The sequence below is a fragment of the Geotrypetes seraphini genome, chromosome 1 (assembly GCF_902459505.1).
Source record: "Geotrypetes seraphini chromosome 1, aGeoSer1.1, whole genome shotgun sequence".
Lineage (NCBI taxonomy): Eukaryota > Metazoa > Chordata > Amphibia > Gymnophiona > Dermophiidae > Geotrypetes > Geotrypetes seraphini.
The window spans coordinates 43,546,452-43,566,045 of NC_047084.1; the positions used below are offsets into that span (position 1 = coordinate 43,546,452).

The 19,594-nt window shown below is 40.7% G+C and overlaps 1 protein-coding gene across 1 annotated transcript in view; it reads right to left on the reverse strand.

Annotated features, from left to right (window-relative positions):
* Positions 1-7,745: 7,745 nt before the first annotated feature.
* The window catches only part of ZSWIM6 (zinc finger SWIM-type containing 6), a 457,051-nt gene continuing 445,202 nt past the window's right edge, over positions 7,746-19,594 (reverse strand). The window contains exons 13-14 of the mRNA XM_033930539.1: positions 12,063-12,144; positions 7,746-9,248 (exon numbers count right to left, since the gene is read on the reverse strand). Coding sequence (XP_033786430.1) covers positions 8,386-9,248; positions 12,063-12,144 — 945 coding nt within the window. The 3' untranslated portion in view covers positions 7,746-8,385. The remainder of the gene's footprint in view (positions 9,249-12,062; positions 12,145-19,594) is intronic.

Sequence of the window (19,594 nt, forward strand, 5' to 3'; positions counted from 1 at the left end):
AGGATTCTACTAACAGCGACTGGTGGGAGAGCTGTGGTTGTTCAAATCCCGGAAAGGGTACTGTGCGGTACTTGGCCTCCATTCTGTGACCATATAGGGGGTCTCCAGGTTCCTGAAGAGAGCCTGTTGGAGTATTGGGTTAGGCGGTAAGCGAAGGGACTCTCTGGGCAGTGATGGCATATCCAGTTCCGCTAGGTACTCTTTAGAGTATCTGGAGTCGGACTGGAGATCTAAATTCAAAGCATGGCCCATGTCCTGGACAAAGCGTGAGAAGGATGGGCGGGATGTTCCAGAGGCCCCGTGCGGGGTCGGTGAACGAGACCTCCGTCGGGTGGAGAAGGAAGGGGAGGCTTCCCTCGAGTATCGAGGTTCCTGCTCCGATCCAAGCTCCGAGACCGGGGAAGCACTGTGAAAGTGTTCCGGGGTCGTGGATCTCCGACGTCTCGAGGAGCCCCTCGGAGACGACGCCGGGGTTCGGGGTACCGACCGATGTCGAATCGGTGACCTCGACCCAGACTCCATCGGTGAAAGCCCGATACCTCGGATCGGTGCCCCGGTCCGGGGGGGAGTTCGGAGGATGCGCGGGTTGGAGAGTGATAACTCTGCCACTCTCAGCTGTCCCGTACGAGGTGTAGGTGAACGGCCTCGTAGAGTGGGGGAACCCCGGGCCTTCTTGGAGGTGCGGCGGTTCGAGGTTTCTGTTGTTTTAGCACGACGTTTTGCCTCGCGGCGGTCTGTGGAGGGAGAGCGCCTCGGGCGCCTCGGCGAGGAGTCCGAGGAGGATGGGATGCGGCGAAGCTTGCGCACTTTTCCCCGAGTTGGTTCGATGCGAGGCTCAGGCTGGTCTGGCACATGCGGGGTCGAGGTCGGTTGTAGCTGGGCCATTGCAGCGGACAGCTCCGACAAGATCATCGCTCGGAGTAGGTCCTGAAAGACGGGCACAGACAGCATCGAAGGCATGTCCACTGCCTCGGTGCACTCCACCGGGGGCGACCTCGTATCAGAGTATTCCCGTGTGGTGGAGGCACGGCCCGAAGGCTTGGAGGGCTTCGCTGGGGCTGTAGGCATGGGGCTTCCGCCATGCGTCGCCGGTGTCCCCGAGGCTGGTTTCTTCGCTGGTACAGAACTTGAAGAGGGAAGAGGGGACTTACCCAGAGCCGAGGCTTTCTGTTGTCCCGAGGACTTTGGATTCGAGTCTCGAGGCGATGCCGAGGTATTCGGGGCCGAGGCCGAGGCCGGGGCCGACCTCGAGGCCGAGGTAGAGGGTTGGTCTGGGGCGAAAAGATCCGCCATGCGGGCTTTTTTTCGACGGAGGGCCCGGTTCTGGAAAGTAGCGTACTGGGGGCAGGAGTCGGTTGGATGAGCGGCCCCCAGGCAGAGGATGCACCGGCTATGCGGGTCTGTGATGGAAAGAAGCCGCTCGCACCGGGTGCACTTTTTAAAGCCGGTCAAAGGCCGGGACATAGAATCGAAAGTGGCCGCGGCTCGAGTAGCCACGCGGCCACGGGGACCCGGAAGCCTCCGGGTCGGTCAAAAACGAAGCAGGAATCAAGTTGAAAAAGAAAATTTCGCGCACAGCGACTTAATCGAGAAAAAACAAGAAAAAATCGCGGTGCTAGAAGGCAGTTGGGGCAGAGCCTGAAAAAACATGACTTCTAGGCTCAGCGGAAAATTTTGAACTGGAGACCACGAGGGGATGCGCCCCCTAGTGGAGCAGGAAGGCACGCATGCGTGGAGCAGCAGAGCAAACTTAAATCTTCAATCAAGTTTGCTTGAAAATGCTTCCGCATCGGGGCTCTGTAGATGACGTCACCCACATGTGAGAATATCATGCCTGCTTGTCCTGGGATAACAACATTGTTAATCGTCCCTGTTATAATAGGGATAGAGCACAAATTCAATCAATCAGAAGTACAAACAAGTTTCCTCTTATCACTAATATATCTAAAAAGTCTTGTCTTCCTTCCCCCCACTAAATTTAGTCCTTAGTTTGCTCATGAAGTCTCCATTTGAGCTTCTAGATGTAGTATCTTTAAAGTTTCAAACTTGGAAAGTACTCTACTACCTATCACTTCATCCAGGTGGGTAAATAAACTCCAAGTATTAGTGTCATATAAATCATATTCCAATTTTATCACCACAAAGTTGTTCTTGAAACACATCCCAGGATTTTGCCTAAAATTGTCACCCTTTTTCATCAGAATGAATCAATGTTTTCTTCTTTCAGTCCAAAGCCCTACCATATCCTTGAGAGAAATCTCTCAATACCCTGGACTATAATGGGCTCTCACCAGTTACTTAAAAGCTGTATCATTTAGATAAAAGACTTTTTTTATTTGATCTAAATAAAACTGGTACTAGTATGTTAGTTTCAAACAGAGCTCTACCAAACTGGCCATCTTCTTTTATACAGTTCTCCAAGGGCAGATCTCATCAAGTTAGAGCCACTGCAGGCAAATGCTTTTCTGAAGTCTACCTTCCTGAATATATTACATTAGTTACTTATTACCCACAAACACCATTCAGTTCAATGCAGAGTACTGAACAAAACCCAGAGCATTCTTCAGCGTATACAACTAATCAAATAACCAAATATCATCATAAAAAAGTGTTGAAAGAGAAAAGTCTTCAGTACTTTTCTAAATAAAATAATTTGAAACAGCTAACTCTCTCCTCTTTCTTTCACTGCACATTATTGTTTAGACCAGGGGTGTCCAACCTGCGGCCCCGTGAAGTATTTTGTGCGGCCCCAGTCGAGGGCAATGCAGTGTTTTCCTCTGCTGCCCCCAGGTGTTTACCGTCTTGCCGGCTCCCTCCTCTGTCTTGCTGCAGCATTTGTGTGTTAGTGAGGCCTCAGAAACATCTTTTTCGGCCAATGCGGCCCAGGGAAGCCAAAAGGTTGGACACCCCTGGTTTAGACCAAGCTTTAGCATGGGACAGTGCCATTAGTGAAATAGTGCTAGTCAATTGGTCCTTAGAATGGAACCACTCTTGCAACTGACTGTGCAAACTACTCAAACAGTATGATTAAATGAGCAGCTCTGATCTTGGGTGTGCGTGATCCAATCCACCTTGTTAATTGAAAAAGTAATGTTGCTCATCTGTAATAGATGTTTTCCTTAGCCAGAAGGATTGATAAGGCATACAATCCCTCCCATCTCCTTGAGAGTTAACCTATAATATAGTACTACTAGCCTTTAAAACAAAGACCTCCAAACAGCCAGAATTCATCCACAAATTGCTAATCCCATATACACCCTCAAAAACACTAAGATCACAAAATTAAAACCTCCTAGTAATATCCACACAACAAATACTCTATGACACTACACACTGCTCCATATTCTCGGTCACAGCACCGCAATTATGGAACTCCATTCCCTTTTATCTCCATGAAGAAACTTCTATGGATAAATTTAAATCGAACCTGAAGACCTTTTTATTCAAGGATACATTTGATTTATGAATTTCTTTCCTTCTCCATATCTCCCGCAAAAACAGAATTCTTCCTTTCCCTAATGTCTTAAACTTAAATGTCTTTGTTTCCTATACAAAATTGTAGTTCTACCCTTAAACCCCTTGTAATCAAAGTAATTATCAAAAATAATGTTATGTCTGTCCGTCCGACCTGTAAGTGCTAATATTTGTTTTGTCTGTCCGTCCATCCAACCTCTAAATGCTAATATTTGTTTTGTCTGTCTGTCCGTCCAACCTGTAAGTGCTAATATTTGTTTTCTATTTTTATAATTTTATTATTGTACACCGCCTAGAAGTCACTATAGGTGGTATAACAAATTTTAATAAAACTTGTATATCTGGGCTTTGAAACTGCATTAGAAGCTGAAGAGACCACACAAGCTCAGAACTTTACATTACATTCTTAGCTCTCATAAAGCAGCTCTGTCTCAGTGCTTATTGGATGACTCCCTCCTTGAATGTACAGTATTATCAATCAACATCTGTTACAGATGAACAACTTTATTCTACTTGGTATTCATAATTTCTTACTATGATACTCTTAAATGAACTCAATATTTTATTATTCAATAAAATGGTATAAATTCTATGTTTCTCGAGATAGAATAATAAAGTAAGAAAATATAAAATAAATTCAGAGCCAATATATGAAAAAGTGCTTATTAGAACTGGGTGCTTAAATAATTGCAGAGTAAATCTGCATTTAGAGGACTTCACTATAAAATAGTTGTGCAATTCCTACCATGATCCAAAGAAATCTATGAGAATAGTTGATGCACATGTATCTGAACATTTCTAAACACTTGGGGCACCACCCATCCCTTGCTAATCTACTATACAGTAGAATAAGCCAAAGTCTATGACTACTCTAGCAAAGAGCAAACTCCAGACTAATATCTAATTATCTGCAGGCTTCTCTCACTGCAGGTGATACGAGAAGGTGTGCGTCACCCATCAGAAAAAAAAAGAATGAAAATGGTGCTCATGGGATGGGAGGATACCAAGAAAGCAACCATTGCTCTATAAAAAGAACATTGTTGCCTATCTCCGATTTTCCAGTCATCATCTGGATGACCTACACAATTTCTGGTATTATGTTCTTTGGACAAACGGGTCAAGAATTGAACTTTTCAGTCACAACAAATGGTTTGTTTGCAAAAACACACAGATTTTCAAAGAAAAATCCTAACTTGGACCATCCAACATAGCTGTAGAGAAGACATAGTGTGGGGGTTGCTTTGCTATTTCTGGACCCAGATGGCTCGTCATCATTGATGAAGTCTCAAATTCTGCATTATATCAGAAAATTCTCCAGAGCTGTATACAAAGAAGAAAGTCTAGCCATTCATTGCAACAAGAGGAAATTTACCCCCCTTTTACAATGCATTGGCTGCTGCAGCAAATGCCCCGAAGCCCATAAGGATTTAAAGGGCTTCAGGGCTTTTGCCACAGTTTTGTAAAAGTGGGGTATTTTGGATTGGCCAAGTCAAAGCCCCAAGCTAACCCTATTAAAATGTTGTGGGCAAACACTCCTGTATTAAAGAATGGGCCAAAATGTCTCAAGGGTGATATAGGAAACTGATCAGTAGTTACAGGAATCATTTAGAAGAGATTATTACTGCTGAAGGAGGTTCTACCAGTTGCTGAATGAAGGGTTCACATTCTCTCTCACACAAGAATATATTTATTGTTGAATATTTCTATTGAATAAAAACCCAAATTATATACTTTTGTCCAATGCTGTTATTCTAAACCCTGATAAGAGAGACTGGTAAGATCATGTTTGGAGTATAAACTATGCTCAAATACAGGCCCATCCTAGGGCATTCACAAGCTCTCTCTCAGCACAGTAGGTATAACTCCTATGCCCCACATACATGACTGCTTGCGTTTTGCATTCATTTTCAAGTACAATTCTTTTGACTATGCTTTTGACAAAAACACTACTTTAAATGTTAAAATTCTGAATTCTCTATATTAATCAAATAGCGTCTATAAATCAAAGTGGCTTATTTGAAGCTATATATACAGTATAAAAATCAGGTCTCTATTTATGCCTGGCAGAAATGTATTTTATTTACAATATTTATTAACTGTTCAATCAAAAAAAAACACAAATCCCCCAAAAACTTTACTGCCTGCCACTTCGACCACTCTTCAGATAATCATCGGAATGCTTTCTATAATTCACTAATATATTTTTTTTAGTATTGCCATCTTTTACTCATTCTGTCCTGAGGAAGGGGGTTTTAGCTCCTGAAAGGTAGTCAAGAAATGTATTATATCAGTCCCTTAAAGGAAGTATCACCTTATCTTTGATAAAACAGACAAAATTCTATAATCTACTGTTGTCAAGAAATAGTCTGATTGTGTCTGACTTCCATTCTCACTGTCTCATTAAAACTGCTGCTTATCTTCTATGGGTAAACTGCCTACACATTCTAAAATGCATAATGACTGAAAAAAATCAAGGCAAAATACTTTCATAGGGTCAATTTCTACTCTTGCAAACACCTCTGAAATCCCAGTTTACTCAAAGGTTAAAGCATTCCATCAACAAAGCAAAAGATTAACAAACTTTTTTTTGCCTAGCCACACTTACTGGAAACAAAGCAGACTCAGTAGTGTTAACAGAATTTAGTTTTTCAGTGGAATAGTTATTAAATGTACTGTACAAATGACCTTAGGCATATTGATCTATCAATACTGCAGATCATAGGGGACCGGGCAGAAAAACAAAATTACAAGTTTATTTAAACTATGTGCCACCACAATGGCTCAACACTAGTCCATATGGCTCCTCGGACAGCTCTGGTTTTCCAGTGTAGGAAACATTTATAAAATTAACCTGTTTCTCATACCAAATGCACTCAAATGCCATGATGATTCATTTTTTATCAAAACCAGAACCACATGGAAGATCAGAGCTGCCAACCGGGGGATGAGGACATCAAAAGTCCACTGCAGTGGCATGTACCATAAAGGAAGCAGAATCATCTTTCAAAAAACTAATTTTAATCAAAACAAAAAATTGTTGATCATTAACAAGTTTATAAAACAGTGATTTAGTTACATAAATAAATTGATATCAGTGTATCAAATCTTAATTACTTTCAACTTCATGAACATGTTTACATGGGTGATGAAGTACAACCTTTTTACCTATTATAATAAATAAAGTGGAGAGCATGAAAGGTTTTTTTTTTCTTCTTCTAAACAAAAATACCTACAAACATACCTCTAGCATGTTCTCTAATGAAGGGAACAAGAGACACTAGACAACTTTTGCACCAAAACATAAAAACTGTTTGAAAAAGCACAAGAATACAGACCATTCAGCTAAAGTAAAGACACTATACTGTAACCAAAGTTGGTATTTAATAATATAATGAACAGTTTGGTAGTTAGATCTCCAGTTTGGTTATTTTAAAGCATTAAGACAAGGCAAGATAGAAGGCTGTTTTCGTTTGAGTAATTCTAAAAGAAAAATTTAAAACAAAAAAACAAAAAACCTAACTGAAAATAGAACAGTCATACCCTACACAACTTTCTGTCCTGCACAAAGTCAAAATACCAATGCAGAATATATATATATATATATATATATATGTATATAATATATATACGTTAATTTGTGCACAAAGGTTAGCTTATTATTAGCTTACTGCAAAGGCGTAATCTATCATGTCAATTGTTTTGGAAAACATCTTTTTTTGATTTGTGTCAAAGTGTGTTCCTCCCCTTCCCTCAGAACAGGAGGCACAAACCTTTATTCTGGTATACAGTATTTTTTTAATGCTAAGGCCTGCTACTGCTGTGTATGTATCTGGTTGTCCCTCTTCTCTATTGTATTTGCTGTATGTGTAAATGTGATTACAAGTATACACATATGTATTTATATGTTATATAAATACATATCTATATAGCTTTTATTCCCAATAGATATCCACCCAACCATGCAATCAAACAAGGTGACTCTGCATAGATGCCCCGCATATAGAACGCCATCTTAGCCAACCCTGAAGCAAGGCGCACTTCAGTCTTTCCGATATGTTTGCTTTCAGATTTATTTTTTTTTTTAAATTTTTGTCTTTTTAAAACCAAGCTACTGCAGCTTCAAGTATTTTTGCATTACATAGAATATTTTATAAATTAGTTAGTTATACTTTTTTCAATATTCAGACATATACTATAATATATATATACAGTACAATAAATGCTCTCATTCTTTTTTTTCCTTTTTTCTTTGATAAATCCCTGAGAACGTATGTTGACAGTCGCTAAGTTTCCACATGCACAAGCGTCGTGTGCCATGCTTCCGGATGAACAGCACTGCAAAGCCACGTGGGTCAGCCTTCTAACTATTAGTAGTGTTTATTTTTTTTTTTTTGATTCGGCGGTTTGTTTAAATATGCTGAAATGTAAGGATGAATTGAGAAAGGAGTAAAGCTGAATCCATTCGAGGTACTTGTCACAGGATGGAGGTTTTTTTTCCCCTTGTTTGGTTTTTATTTTATTTTGTTGATTTTTTTTGTATTTTATTTTAATTTTAAAGCCATTGCAATTTCTTTGAGGCTGTGAACGTATACAGAAAGAACAGGAGAGCTATGTGGGCTTTTGCCACTTGACAACATATACTCAGTGTAAACCAAACTTTTTTTTTTCTTTTACTCTCTCTCCCCCATTCACACACAGAACAAAAAAGAAATAAAAAGAAAAGTAGAAACTCACAGACTTTCACAACATGACAATTTAGTTTGCAAACTCAATAGAACTATACACATATAATACCGGTGTGGTGCTGTACTTTTTTCTTTTTTTGTTTATGGAGTTTTCTTTAAGTTAAAAAGATACAAAGGCAGGCTCAAGTAAAAACAAAATCCCCCCTCCCCTGTTCAACCATTTTCATCAACCAAACCGCTCACGAACCAACATCATCAGTTTCTTTTTGCCTTTGTAGATCTGTTTTAGGTTGTCAATAAACTGTGTAAACTGAATGTGTCCATCATGAGCCATTAAGAATGTCTCCCGTGCCTTGCTGAGGAACTCGATAAACTCACTATAGTGCCGAGGGCTGATGTGCGTTAGCCGCGAATGAGTCGTATTGATATAGGCCCCAATCGTGGCATCTAGGAGCTGTCTTAAAGGGGCTTTGTCCAGTGACATTAGCTTACCAGAGTTCCTCCTTCCATGAAGTCCCACCATTCCAGGAGTGGTCAGAGTGCACCTACGCAAAATGTCCGACAGTACTGTTGCACATTTGACACTTTTGACCACTAGAGGTATTATGGCCGCCAGTTCATTTTTCCCAAGGGAGTGGCTGAGCGCACATGCCCACAAAACGTCATTAATGGCAGGGTGTGTATCCTGATTGTAACTCAGGTTGAGATGCGTCATGGCCAAAGTTGCCAACTTATAGGCCCGCATAGGGTAACCGCGGTGTTCCATGTACCGTGCTATGGTAAAAAGCTGAGTATAGCTCATGCCAGTCGTAGCAGCATCTAGAACAATTTGGTAAGCGGTCTCAAAAGCTATGTGATCCTTTTCACATAAGGTAAGTGCAGAGAGCGCACAGTTTTGAGGATCCTTCATGGCACATTGGAGTGCAAGCGTCCTAGCACTGCTAGCCAATTTCTCCTGCTGATGGCAGTCCAGATGCAAACGAACAATGGTGCTGTTGGACATCACTGTTGTAGCAACAATACTAGTGGCCTCTGTTGGAGTGAAGAGCGTAAACCAGCTCTGCATGATACTGTCCAGTGCATAGACACCTATGGAAGAAATAGAAAAGGTCATTAGCAAGCAAAACCAACCAAGAATCTTTTTTTTTTTTTTTCCAAATATGGATGAGTATGCACTTATGATGGTCACACACACCAGGGATAGGCAATTCTGGCCCTTCAGAGCCACAGGCAGGTCAGGTTTTCAAGATATCCATAATAAATTTAAATGAGATAGATTTGCATCTCAAGGAGGCAGTGCATGCAAATCCATCTCATATATATTCATTGTGGATATCCTGAAAACCTGACCTGCCTGTGGCTCTCGAGGATTGGAATTGCCTATTCCTAACATACATTATCAGCATATACACATCCAAATAGATATTTAAAAAAAGATAATTGAAGAATTTAACACATCAAATTTAAGAAGGCCAGAGATGTTAGGATTTTATGTGAGAAAAAAAAATTCCAAGTTTGTGGAGTACATAAAAAGACAAAATAGTGTCTGGGGATATGCTATTTTAGATTTTATAAATCAGTTTTTATTTCATGCTTATTTAGTTCCTGATGCTAATTATGGCAGAATGAGTGATGACAGACCAGCAAAATTCCAATCTGCTTCACAGGTAAACAACGATGCTCAATGCTCAGTGAGTCAAAACAGTTCAGACAATCATTAAACCACACGCACAAGTTCCTCCTCTTTATGTGCAACTCTGGAAGATCCATCCAATCCTGTCATCTCTGACTCAAGCAGGATTTACTGCACTACAGTAAGAAAATTGGATTAAAGTGGGATCCCTTGATTTTTTGCTCTTTCCCTCTTCTTTCTTCTGTTCACATTACTGCAAGTAACTATCAGAATTACTCATCCCCTCACAAGACAGCAAATACCTAGAAGAGAAAGGAGTTTAGGAGCACTACCGCTGACTGCATCTTGGTCTGCCTCTACAGCCTTAGGCACACAACACAAACAGGAAAACAAACACAGTAGAAGTTCACAAAATGCTACGAAAATGAATAAGAAACGTGGCTAAGACACCTCTACAGGCATGTCTGAACATTTGAAAAACACATGAAAAAATTGTGTTTAATGATGGGGAGAGTGTGGCGCAGCGGTTAAAGCTACAGCCTCAGCACCTTGAGGTTGTGAGTTCAAACCCACACTGCTCCTTTTGATCCTGGGCAAGTCACTTAATCCCCCATTGCCCCAGGAACATTTAACAGATTGTGAGCCCACTGGGACAGAGAGGGAAAAATGATTGAGAACCCGAATAAATTCATGTAAATTGTTCCGAGCTCCCTTGGGAGAACAGTAAAGTGTTCCCCTGCGAATTCACGTTTCACAAAATCGCAGACTCAGTAATTCGCGGAATGCTCCGACCACCTCTTCCTGTACTAAAGTCAGGCTACACCATATCAGGAGTTGCATGTCAAAGCAGCTCCTGATTGGTGTAGCCTGACTTTAGTACAGGAAGAGGTGGTCGGAGCATCTCAGGTATGATTTAGTGCACCCTCTCCTGCCTCTTGACAGACGGTCGGAGCATACTGGGTATGATTTACTGTACCACCGGCACCTCAGCTGCCCTCTCCTGCCTCTTGACATACTCAAAACCGCATTTGCGATTTTTCAAAATTTACGGGTGTTCCTGTAATGGAACCCCCGTGAATTTCAGGGGAGTACTGTATAAAAAATTGAATAAATAAATACTAAGTCAACAGGTAAGAAATCCTTTGCTATCATAGGGGCTCTTTTACTAAAGCTTAACATGCGCTAATTGCTGTGTCCCCAACTTTATACAAATGGGCCACATGGCACTTAGTTCATACTAATGTCCATTAGTGAAAGCTAAGCTTTAGTAAAAAGGGCCCCATAATTTGCAATATACCAAAATGCTTAGTTCACCGGTTTTGCAACTACAACACTGGAGTGCACTGTATATCATATTAAGCTTCAAAAATATTCTTTATTATTTTTTTATTTTACGGGGAGAATTAACAAAAAGAAAATAAAGTGTTTTGTTATTGGACTAACATCGTCTGACAACCTTCTAAAGGCACTGAAAGCTTATCAAAAATGTTTTGTTAATCCAATAAGAAAGGTCATTGCCATTTTCCTTTCTTCTGTTTTATTTCTATTTATTATCTTTGAAATGGACTAACATGGCAACCACACTACTTTTATGCATGAAAATAAAAGGCAGGCATTTAATTTACGGCTTAGGGTATGTGGAAATGAGCTGCATAAGCATTTGAAAGGCTGTAAGACAAAATATTGCAAAGGAAACATGGTAAAAATATAAAGCAAGACAAAGTATGTGTTCCGGGAGCCATTCAAGGAGCGCTATAAACCATAAAACATCAGGGTAAAGAGACCATGGAAGACAAATATTCTTTTTGGGAATACTTAGAGGCCCCTTCATTCAGTGGTCTAAAATAGAAAGCTGAACTTCAATCTGTCTTGCTTTCACTTTTGGTGAGATTACATTTGTTTCGGTTCAAAAAGTGAGAGATCTTTCATTGCCCTCCTGTTTTCCATCATGTTTATTACCGAGCAATCAGAAAATAATATTACTGCATGTATGAGAGCGATTCCTAAACTTGTCCTGGGGGAACTCCAGTCAATCAGGTTTTCAGGATATCCACAAAGAATATTCATAAGAAAGATTTGCCTACTGTTGAGGCAGTGCATGCAAATTTCTCTCATGCATATTCATCGTGGCTATCTTGAAAACCTGAGTGGCAGTATTGGGAACCCCTGCTATAAGATTTACACAACTGTTCAAACCTGAGGATGCACTAGTGGAGAGAGAAAGACAGCAAACATTAGCACAAAGCTCTTTGCTTGTAGATTATACCCACCCACTTCTGTTGCACATGTGACCAACCACCTGACCATTTCCCGACGCCGCCAATTTAATGTTGACAACGTCATACGCATCACCTGTGCAGAAGGAAAAAAAAAGGGGGGGACACTTTAGTACCAAAAAATGGATCAATTTTCTGTATTTTTTCCTGGATCTATTGTTAATACATTGATCGGTCAAGTTTCAAGTTTAAATTCTTGATAATTACACTTATTAAAACATTTAAGCAGTTTTCAGTTGTGATCAAACTAGGGAGAGGGGAAGGAAATAGAGTGGAATGGGCAGAGGGAAGGATTAATAATATCAACTGAGTAGACAAGGTAGGAGAGTAAAGTTGTCTTGTTATGTATTCCCAGTATCACCACCAGTCCCAGGCCAATTGCCATTTAATATTATATAATGTGTCATTAAAGTAGGCCTTTAGACATGTTAAACTTGGAGAGTGAGAGCTCCAAGTGCAGATAAAATGGAAAGGCATTCCTCAGTGAGGGGGCAGTTCCACTGAATAAAGAACCATGTTTATATTCCTTGCTGTAAGCTCCTACATCAGAGGTCATGCTTCACAGATGCTGGTTGGCCTCTTCTTTTATCACTCCTTCCCTATGAATGCCCAAGTCAGCAGCTTATCAGCATAAAGGGAGGGGTGGTGGTGGGGGGGCGCACATCATTGGATGCTTCCTCTGCAGAAGAATGGCTTAATGTTGAATTGCCCCTAACAAGAACATGTCACACATGAGAAGAAGGCTCAATAAAAGAAGAGGTGCGTGGTAGCATGCTCAGGCAATCTTTGCTCTAAACTGGTCTCTAGATGAATGTAAATCTGATTAATGCTCAATTGAGAATCAAGAATTACATATCATGCATTTGAGCAGTTACATTAAATTTTAAAAAAAATGCAGCGTTCAAAACTGGCAAGGAAAGTCATTTATTTCAAACAAAGGAACATTTTGTTATAAAACAGATTGAAATGTAAAGCTGTGTGGCACTAATGCAAGGCATTAATTCCCTCACCAAGAAGGATCTCATTCTTCCCTCACTCCACATTTATTCGAGTAATGGAAATTTTATCGATACATGCAAAACTAATCACTGCAGTCTGCTCTGTTGCTGAACTCTGCCAGGAAGTTACTCAGGAACCTAGTATGCACTCCTTCCTAAAGGATCAATACTGATTAGAAAGGCTTTTTTTAAATCCTAGTTTGCTCAAACTGAGGCCCTGAAGCACAATAATACAACTATCAGAGTCAGGGTTGTCCCAAGGGCTGTGCCAAGGGTGCAATTACATGGTCTGCTTGCACCTTTCCTAACCTCTGGTCCAACTCTCCTTCCTGCTGCTATCACCACTACTTCCGATCTGCAGTAGTAATGTCAAGAAGCAGAAACATGCGCAGGGTCAGCTGTGCCAGTCTTCTGCCCCGGAATAGGAACTGATGTCAAAGGGGACAGAGGATCGGCACAGCTGACCCTGTGCTTGTTTCTTTTTCTTGCCATTACTACTACATATTGGAAGCTGCAGCAGGAGGGAACAGACTGAAGCCAAGATAACCAGAGAAGGGGAAAAGGGGGGCGGGGGACAGCTGGATGGAAGGATAGGGAGAACGGAGAGACATTGGCTAGAAAGATGGAGGGGGGACATGCTAAATCTATCTTTTAATTTGAAAAATATTCCGCTTGTATTAACTGTATATCTTCTAAGCAGTTAAGCAAATTTAATAAAATCTTGAAACTAAATGAAAGGATGAGAAGAGAAAATGGGGACCCTGGATGGAAAAGGGGGAGACGCTGAAAGAAAGGATGAGGAGAGAATGCGGGGGCACTGGATAGAAGAGCAGAAGAAAGATGCTGGACAGAAGGATGAGGAGAGAAAGAAGGAAACACTGGATGGAAAAGAGGTAGAGGGATGATGCAGGGTGAAGGAAGGGTAGGGGCACATTAAATGGAAGGATAAATAGAGAAAAAGGGAACATGCTGAATGGAAAAGACAGATGCTGGATGGAAGGGTGAGGAGAGAGAGGGGAGATGCTGGATGGAAGGGTGAGGAGAGAGAGGGGAGATGCTGGATAGAAGTGATATCTGAGAGAAAGGGGCAACTCTTGATGGGTGTGGGGGAGAGAGAGGGAGCGCACTGAATGGGAGAAAAGGGGGGGACACTGGATGGAAGTGGGATGAGAGAGAAGAACATGCTGGTTGGAAGGGGTAGAGGATAGAGTTGGTGAAAGATGGGAATAAGAGGAACGAGACGTCTTGTGTGAGAGAAGAGATAGAAAGCTGTAGGTAGTAAAAAGAGGAAAATTGAAGACTATATAGTAAGAATGAATGAAGAGGGGGAAAATAAACTGAAGAATGCTGAGAGGAAAAAAATTGAGATTGATGTAGTGGAGGAGATGAAGACAGGGGGAGAGAGAAAAATGACAAATGGACACAAAAGCCTGGCATGAGAGTTTAGAGAAGACACAGGAAAACAGAAAGAGATTGGGGCCAACATGATTAAGAAAATTAAATGGCTAGACAACAAAGATAGGAAAAATAATTTTATTATTTTTAATTTTGAATAAAGTACAAAAAACTTACAAGTGGGGAAGAGGGTGGGGCAGGGCAAGAAAGGAAAGGGGTGCCATGGAGGGCAAGTCACATGAGGTGCAATTTTAGCTTGTTATGGCTCTGATTAGTCTCTAACATGCTAGCCAATTTCCTCCTTACATTGGAATAGTTCCAGAATAGATCTACTGTCAAACATTCATTAACCCCCCCCCCAAACACACACACACAAAAAAAACACATGTACATACAAGGAGGAAAATTTTCATAAATTGTCCAAGATAAATGATGAACTTATGTGGCTAAATGAAAGTGTGGGTATAACAAAATTCATACTTTAAAATGAATTAGGATTCACTCAGTCCCAGGGAAAAAAACAATGACCAGACTATTTTCAAATCTGCATGTGGTATTTTACATTGGAAAAGTATGTATAGAAAAAGAGGTACAATTGTCTGCAATTTCTTTGTTCCAGGCTAGGGTTACCAGACGTCCGGATTTCCCCAGACATGTCCTTCTTTTGAAAATATGGCCGAGGGTCTGGACGGCTTTTCAAAACCCGACACTTTGTCCAGGTTTTAGAAAGCTTACTTTTGTATAGGAGGGCATCCGCGCATACAACGTGTAACGTCATTGCGTCGCACCGTGCATGTGCAGATGTCCTGCCCAACGAGAGAAGGCAGTGGGGGTCCGGATTGGAGGTGGGGCTTGGGGTGGGATTGGGGGTTTGACAGGGAGGAACCAGGGCGGGGATGGGTGGGACTGGGCAACCCTATTCCAAGACAATTTTCAAATCACAAATACAAATTTACTTTCACTTTGAAAACTGCTACACAGAAAACAGGTAAAGCATCTACCAACTGCATGGCAACATGAACAACTTGAAAATTGCCCCTTTAAATTTACATGGATATCCCCATCCTCCTTCAAAAACTCTTCGCTCTATTAAAGACAGACAATTTTGAATTCTTCCAGTTCAGGAGATCCACTATGAATGTACAAGAAACTAAACTTTTCTTTGTACAATGTCTTCCCTCCGATTACCCTCCCCCAATCATTAAGACTGGAATAATCCAATCCAAAATTTAGGAAAGAATTGAAATCCTACCTGTCATTATGTCAGGCTCATTCTCTAGCAGTATTCAAAGCCAAGCTAATGGCCCATTTTTTTTTTTTTGAGGATGCTTCAACTTCTAACTCCCACTCACTGTAAAAATACCTATGTCCACCCATTATTCTCTCCGCAAGAAACTCCCTAACCCCTATATCTCCTGTCTGTCTGTCCAAATTAGATTTCAAGCTCTTTTGATCAGGGACTGTCTATTGCATGTTAAATGTACAGCGCTGCTTATGCCTTTCAGCACTATAGAATTGACAAATAGTTGTAGTGGTAATAGCAGTACTGTTTGAAGAGACCTTCATCCAGGCAACTGCAATGACATGATGACCCACTAGTACCTGCAGCCTTCCCCCTTCCTTGTGTGTCTTCTTACACCCCTCACTTTGAAGCTTAAATTCCTTTTCACTGATAGGACAATAAGGAGGGAACAAAAATTGGCACTCTTTTCCATGTTGGAAATTAATTGTACACTATTATTGTTTAAAAGGAGGTGCAGGATATTGCTAGCTATGGCCACCGCCTGGATGGTGGTATCCCTGGCTGTGATGAATAGCAAGTCAAGTTCGGTTTCCGGTGGGATGAATATTTAAATTCAAAATTAAAGGTTTTTTTTCTTCTATGCCCACAGACACTAGGATAAACTGAGTATAGTTGGGGAACAATTCCTAGGAACAACTTGAAAAAGTAAGGTATAACATAACGGTGCCTAACATTAGGATGCCTAGCGATGCCTAAATTAAGCACCAGTAGGCACGAGTCTGTTAACAGTGGTTGGAAGTTGATTGACAACCGTGCAGAGTGGCACCTAGGAGTTAGGCGCCATTTATAGAATCAAGCCCTCTGTCGAAAGCTTCAATCTAAGCAAGAACTGCAGTTGGTAAGACCTATGAAACGCACCTGTTTGATTTCTAAATATAGTATAATCAAACATTGAAGATTCAGAAATATGGAATAATTTGCTATTTCAAATAAGAGGGATAACAGGTTATTTGAAGTCTCAGCAATGTTTAAAAACTTGGCTGTTTCAAATATATTTCGTGATCATGAAAAAATATTATATATACAGATATACATAAATACATAGGACGAATCAAAAATTAAAGGCAATTGTTAAATTATACCATAACTGGAACAGAACTAGCAAAATGCAACATATGTACTCGTACATTGCCTGTTGGATAGTTTGTCCACACACAGACTATTAGCTGTGTGGTAGCCACAAAGTCAGAACAGGGACGCTCCATTGCAAGACTGCACCATCGAAGAACATGTAGTAGTGTGCTTTCTTTGGGTACTACTACTATCCATTCAGTCATGTCCAACCCTTGGATACTCTGTAGGCCAGTCCTTACCATGCTTCCCTGTTTTCCACGGCTTCTTTCAATTACTTGATGTTCATTCCTGTGGCATTCTTGATGGTATCCATCCAACGGGCCTTTGGTCTGCCCTGCTTCCTTTTACCACTGAGTAGCACCTCAGGTAGGGGAAGTGAAACCTGTGGAAAATCACTGTCGGATATTGACTCAGTATGAACACAGCACCATGAATCAACTAAAAGGTTTACGATAGGTAAAAAGGTTTAAAGCAGGAAAAATAGGTGTAACCGACGAAGGTTGTTCTGGTCGCCTATCAACATCGCACACACAAAAGTGCACGTTGACAGAGTGGATGTCTTTATTAAAGAAGACAGACGGCTAACAGTGTCTCAGTTGGCTAAAAATTTGGATATCATCTATGGATCTGCATTTGCCATAATGCATGATGACTTAGGATACAGGAAAGTCTGCATATGATGGGTTCCCAAACAGCTTACTGATCTGTAGAAGCAACAGCGTGTGGAGGTTGCGACCTGGTTCCTGAGACGGTATGAAGATGATCCGAGTATTCTGGAGAAAATTGTCACCAGAGCCAAGACATGAAATTGATTTTATTTTCATTTATATTTTAAAGTATTACAGTATTTCTTTGATTTTTTTTTGCTGGTTGCTTTTGTTCCGGTTAACAGAGAGTCTACCGTATATTTCCCTTTAAATCAAAGTGGGTTATAAATGGGTTACATAAGCACTACTCTTCTATAAACCAAGTCCACTATTAGCACTTAACTTTAGGCACCAGGGAAATGCACTTGTTGAATGTAGCTCGCCTCAAATTTTTATTATTTATTTCCAAACATTTTACAATGTGCAGAGAAAAATCAATGAAAATTAAAAAAAACCAAACAAACAAGAAATATAAAGAGAATCTTATAGCCCTCTTTAAGGGAGGAAAAGCCAACCCAATTCAAAGGCACATTAAAAGGTCAAGATAAACCTCTCATACTCTGGCAGCTGCATTTAAATCCCACCCACTATTTATCCATCCATTTTAACACACTTTCTAGACATCATGATCGGTAAGAAATTTTCCAAGTTAAATCAACAAAGATAAAACTGTTCTTCTAAAATAATGATCAAACATTTTCAAGCAAATTTTTGGAAGATCTTTAAGCACACCACAAGCTCTGCACTGCAGGAAAACTCTTATCTGAATCTGTATGAAGTAAACCACATCAGGGAACAGCTGAACCTTGTGACCATAGAAACATGATGGCAGATAAAGGCCAAATGGCCAATCCAATCAGTCCATTCACAGCATCCATCATCTCTTCCTCTCTCTCAGAGATCCCACATGCCTGTCCCATGCTTTCTTGAATTCAGACATAGTCTTTGCCTCTACCACCTCTACCCGGAAGACTATTCCATGCATCTACCACCCTTTCTGTAAAAAAGTATTTCCTTAGATTACTCCTGAGCCTATCACCTCTTAGCTTCATCCTATCCCCTCTCGTTCTGGAGCTTCATTTCAAATTAAAGATTCACTTTATGTGCATCTATACCACACAGGTATTTAAACATCTCTATCATATCTCCCCTCTCCTGTCTTTTCTCTAAATTATACATATTGAGATTTTTAAGTCTGTCCACATATGCCTTATGACGAAGACCATGCACCATTTTAGTAGCCTTCCTCTGGATCGACTCCATCCTTTTTATATTTTTTTGAAAGTGCGGTCTCCAGAACTCTACACAATATTCCAAATGAGGTCTCACCAGAGTTTTATACAAGGGCATCAATATCTCCTTTTTCTACTGGCCATACCTTTCCATATGCACCAAAGAATCCTAGCTTTTGCCATCACCTTTTCAACCTGTTTGGCCACCTTAAGATCATCACATACTATCACACCCAAGTCCTGTTCCTCTTTTGTGCACAAAAGTTCTTCACCCCCTAAACTGTATTGTTCCCTTGGGATTTTGCAGCCCAAATACATGACCTTGCATTTTTTTCACATTCAATCTTAGTTGCCAAATTTCAGACCATTCTTCAAGTTTCGCTAGGTCCTTCCTCATTGTTATTCATACTATCAGGGGCGTCTATTCTTCTTCTGATTTTGGTATCATCCACAAAGAGACAAAGCCCTTCAGCAATATCACTTATAAAAATGTTAAAAAGAACAGGCCCAAGAACAAAACCTTGAGGCACACCACTGGTAACATCCCTTTTCTCAGAGTGATTTCCACTGACCACTACTCTGTCGCCTTCCATTCAACCAGATCCTGACCCAGTCCATCATTTTGGGGCCCATCCCAAGGGCACTCAGTTTATTTATTAGACACCTGTGTAGAACACTGTCAAAGGCTTTACTAAAATCTAAATACACTACATTTAGAGCACTCCATCTATCCACTTCTCTGGCCACCCAGTCAAAGAAATTGATCAGATTTGTCTGACATGACCTGCCTCTAGTGAATCCATGTTGCCCCTGGTCCTGTAATCTACTGGATTCCAGAAATATCACTATTCCCTGTTTCAATTAGTTTACTTACCAT